The following is a 5036-nucleotide window of genomic DNA, read 5'->3' on the forward strand; positions in this document are numbered from 1 at the left end:
ATGCCGAAAATATCAGATTTCAGTTGCATTTGCCTTCTTGAGCTGGATACCGATTTTGATATCATCGTTAATTATGCTTTGGATATTAGCTGCAGGATAGCAGACACAATATCAATTACACGACAATTATCTCATACAAAATATGTTCATGTTCAAACTTTTCTTCGGAATTGTCAATAGGAAAGGAAATAGATTAGGTTTACACTCATTCAAATCAATTCATTCACATTTCAACCGGAATTATGATAGCATAAAATAGTAAAGAGAGGGATAAAAATGTATTTTGATTTTGCCTTGCAAAGAAATTATAGTCTACCAATTGTGTTAATATTTATTTTCTGATCATGTGACTATTATGTATATTGGAAATTTGGTTGGTAATACATTATACATGTTTTTGTTTGATGGAGTTCTCTTCTATAATATAATCTCACAAGTATCTCTTAGATTCTTGAAAAGGGCTTTTGTTTGTTTCCATAATCATGTATCTGCTCAGTACATATATTTTTTTCTTACATGAATAACATATGGCTTGAGGAGGAAAATTTTAAAATAAAGATAGCGATGTCATTACTGGAATATTGTGTTTGTTTATAGAAATTGATATAATCAGAGGCCTAAATCACTAACCAAAAGTTGTTACAATTGGTAAAATGTAATTTCAAAGAGATTATTCATTTGATATTGGAATTCTATTTTCAAGAGAACTTGTTGGTCCTTTGACGCAAGTGAACTACGATTCACAATAAGCACCGATTAATTTTTTTTTTTTTTTAATGAGTTGTCCCAAATTCGCTATCAAATTCACTATTAATTAAAATTTTAAAATAAATATAATTTGTTTACAAATGTACTTTTTTCATTTACATATAATATATATGAAATTTTTATTTACTTTCTAACAAATAAAATAGAATTATTTTACTATTCGTGATTTTAAAAAAAAATTAAATTTTATTATATAGTAGTATCAATAAATAATTTAATAAAATTATTTTACTATTTATTTAATTTTTTAGTATTTTTTAAATTTACAATATTTAAAATATAATAAATTATTTTTTAAAAATAATATGTAATTGTTTATCATAGTAATTTTTTTATTTAAATATAATAATATATTATATTATAATGAGATGTTTATCAATAATTTATTATTATATATATCAAATATATAATATAATAATAATATATTCTATTATTATCTTATTATTATTATTATTATCATCGTGTCTTATATATATTCTATCACGTCTCTATTATACATGTACATCAAAAGAATGAAACCTAAAAATATAAGAAAAGTTAAAGGAATTAAGACATGAAGAAAAGTTAAAAGAATTAAAACATGTTTTGATAAAATAAAATAAAAACATGTCTACGATGAAAAGCGTCCAGATATTTTCAGACACATAACGAATTGGGTTTTGTTTTTGACATATCTTATCAATAAAATTTTCAAGATACCTGAATTGATTTGAAAGGCTTTTTTTTTTTTTGACATTTTCCCCTCAATTTACCAAAACTTATGGCTCTGAAAACACTATGCACTTTGTGGCATATTTTAATTTGGTGTATTCTTAAAGGAACACCACTAAATAATAAATACATTATTATTTAATTTAAAGTAAAAGAAAATGAACCACTATATTGTTAAGTGGAAGTCGGTGTACCATATCAGCAAGAATATAAAAATATTTTAAACATCCATCAAATTTATAAAAGTTGGGTGGAGTCCCAATCATCCATTGCAAATTTGCAATTATAAAAGCTAGCCGAGTAGGAGTGAGAAGGTGGTTTAAGAAACCATATTGAGATTGAATAAATAAAAAGGATATATATTCATTTTTCATTAGCAATAAAATAATAATTAACAATTAAATTTTGATATTTTTCAAAAATTATACAAAGTTAAGAAAATTACTTGGAGATTTAAAAAAAATTAAATTTATATAATTATTGTATTAAAAATCATTGAATTAAAATCAAATAATTCAATTTTTAAATTTAATATTTTAAAAAAAAATTAAAATTTCCACATATTTTGAGTGGTGCGGTCAAATCCCTTGACAATACTGCAGTTGGACTTTTAACTGGAGTAGGTAGGTCAAATCACAGATTAGATATGATAATATATTAAAGAGCAATAAAATTTAAATACAATTTTAAATATAAATACAAACATAAATATATGTGCCGTAGAGATAATCTCTCTTTATTTAATTTCTTTTTATTTTATTTTTTATACAATCTTTTTTTTCATTTAATTTTTCCCTCTTTTTTACTTTCCCATTTTTTATCTCTCTTTTATTTTATTTTATTTTTCCTCTATAAAAATAAACTTCACATATTCATCTTCCTTTTCTTTCATAATTCCTCCTTTTTCTTTTTATTTACTTATTTTAATCAATTTTTTTATGAAGTAACTTAGATATTCTAATCAAACAAAATATAAACCTAGTTAATGACTTAAAACAATGTAGTTAATTTCTTACACAACTTGATTAATGAATTTGAATAGAAAGTTTTGTCATTCTAATCAAACAATATAAATGTGGTTAATGGCTTTAAGAAACATGGTTAATGTTGTGAACAACTTAGTTAATGAATTCGAACTGAAAACTTGGACAATATAATCAAACAAGATATAAACTTGGTTAATGACTTAAAACAATATGGTTAATTCGTTGCACAATTTGGTTAAAGTTTGGTCATTCTAATCAAACAATATAAATTTGGTTAATGGCTTTAAGAAACATGGTTAATGTTGTGAACAACTTGGTTAATGAATTCGAACTGAAAATTTGAGCATTCTAATCAAATAAAATATAAACATGGTTAATGACTTAAAACAATATGGTTAGACCTACCAATAACAATAACAGTGACGAAACTTAATATTTAGATATAAATAATTAACATGGATTCATAATTCACATCCCTAATTTTTAGACAAAAATAATGCATTAACCACATATTATACTTTATTAACCAATAATGTTTACACTATTAACCAGAAAAAGAAACACACAAAAAACCCAGAAAACCGTGTATAAGTCAAGAACAACAAAAGTAAACAGTCAAGAAAATATCAGAAGAATTAAAATAAAATAAAAATCTATTTTAAAAAATAAATTAAAAATCTAAAAAGTGTAGATTTGAAGAGCAATGTGTAAAAAATACAGGTGAAAAACGGAATTTAGGTCAACACAAAAATTAACTGATTGATCCAAAAGGAAGAGAGAGAGAAAAGAGAGAATGAGAGAGGAATGAGATGGATGAAGATGAAAAGGAAGAGAGAGAAGAGAGAGACTCTAATATTGTTTAATTTGATTTTGTTATTAATTAATGAAGAGAGAGTAATGAGAGTGTATTAATGAAGAGAGAGTATAAATATGTGTAATATGTTATGTATAGGTGTACAAGTACAGGTGTACAGATGTACAATAGAATACTAATATGTACGATGGCATTTAGCATGCAAAAGTTCATAAATTTGTGTATCATACATGAATGTGTTTTTCACCGTTAGTATAATGTGTTTTTCACCGTTTATATAATATTAAAATATTTAACGGTTAAGATTGTAGAAGGAAAACATGTATAGACTATAGATAGTCATTTTTAGTTATTTGAAAAATTAGATTCCACCAAAAAGAGAATTGTATCAAGGCATTATAAAACGAAAATTACTAATACCTACAAAAATTAATATAATTATAGCTAAATTAATTTAATTTTGAGTAAAAAGTTACTGCTACATACTTACAACATTAAATTGAGTGGTTAATTGTAAACATTGAAATAATTGTTCATGGCATATGATTATATGTGATTTGAATAAAAATAAATTGAAACTACTTAATTGATACTTTATGGAAAAAAAATGCTATTATAGTTGAAAAAAGAAAATTTAGTCTTATTAAATAGTTTTACTATCTTAAAATAAAAAATAATAATTTTGCTTTCGTAGATATCGAAAGAAAGTATAAATATTTATCTTCAACTCCAAAAAATTTCTTCTTTAAAAATACAAAAGAACAATTAATTAATATGTAGTATAATATTTATATATAATTTAATTAAAAAAATATTTATATATAAATAATGGAGATGATGACAGCACCACTGCCATTGTATAATTCACTGAATTTGAGGATGTCAAATTTTATAATTTTTATTAATAAATTAAATATAATATTGTATTGTATATTTATATTTTAAATTATAAATTTGTAATTTAAGTCCATAAAAAATTACAAACACAACAATAGAGAAAGGAGAAAAGTGATTGAGAAATTGTTAACTTTGGGAGTGATGAAATTATAGGTGTAGCATCTCATTGAAATGTTTAACCATTGGAAGAATATTTTTCAAGTGTTGATGTTGAAGCTATACAATTTTTATATTTGTCGAAAATTTTCTTCTTGAAAAATGCATCAATTTTCTTATGTTTAAATATCGTATCACTCATTAAAAAAATACACAAATTAGTTACACAACACTAACTTAGTAACATAAAAAAAAAAAAAAACGGAATCACAAACACATTTAAACAAATAGTTCACGATTCTCAAAGTCATAACTCATATTTTACAAAAAAGAGTTTACAAATTCACAATCCCATATCCACACTACACTAATTAGAAAACAATTCACAATTTACACACTAAAGTTTACAATATCAGTTTCTATACTAAAATCGTTCATAATTCACAAAATCATAAATACAATTCACACATTACTACTAGTTCACAATCCTAAACTAAAACAATTCACAATTGACAAATAGTAGAAGAGAAAAAGAGTATCTGAGTAAGAATATAAAAAATATTAGAAATAGATTGAGATAGTCCAAGACTATGAAACGAGATGGAGAGGTGGCGGTGTTGGTCACATGATGGAGATGCCATATGCGAGAAGTGATGGTCTAAGTGAGAAACCGACGTAGTGCAGATGTCGCAGGGGTTGAGAGGGAGAGACGAGAGAGAGTCGCGTCGTGTGGAGGACTGAGAAGGAGAGGCGAGAGAGTCGGG

General features: G+C 24.5%; 1 protein-coding gene across 1 annotated transcript in view; it reads left to right on the plus strand.

The window, feature by feature from the left end:
- Nucleotides 1-405, plus strand: part of LOC101514884 (CASP-like protein 5B3) — a 4263-nt gene extending 3858 nt beyond the window's left edge. The window contains 1 exon segment of the mRNA XM_027333258.2: nt 1-405. This exon segment is cut by the window's left edge and continues 29 nt beyond it. Within this exon segment, the coding sequence (XP_027189059.1) occupies nt 1-100 (100 nt within the window). The 3' untranslated portion in view covers nt 101-405.
- The last annotated feature ends 4631 nt before the right edge of the window (nt 406-5036 follow it).

Source organism: Cicer arietinum, chromosome 4, assembly GCF_000331145.2.
Source record: "Cicer arietinum cultivar CDC Frontier isolate Library 1 chromosome 4, Cicar.CDCFrontier_v2.0, whole genome shotgun sequence".
NCBI classification, from domain to species: domain Eukaryota; kingdom Viridiplantae; phylum Streptophyta; class Magnoliopsida; order Fabales; family Fabaceae; genus Cicer; species Cicer arietinum.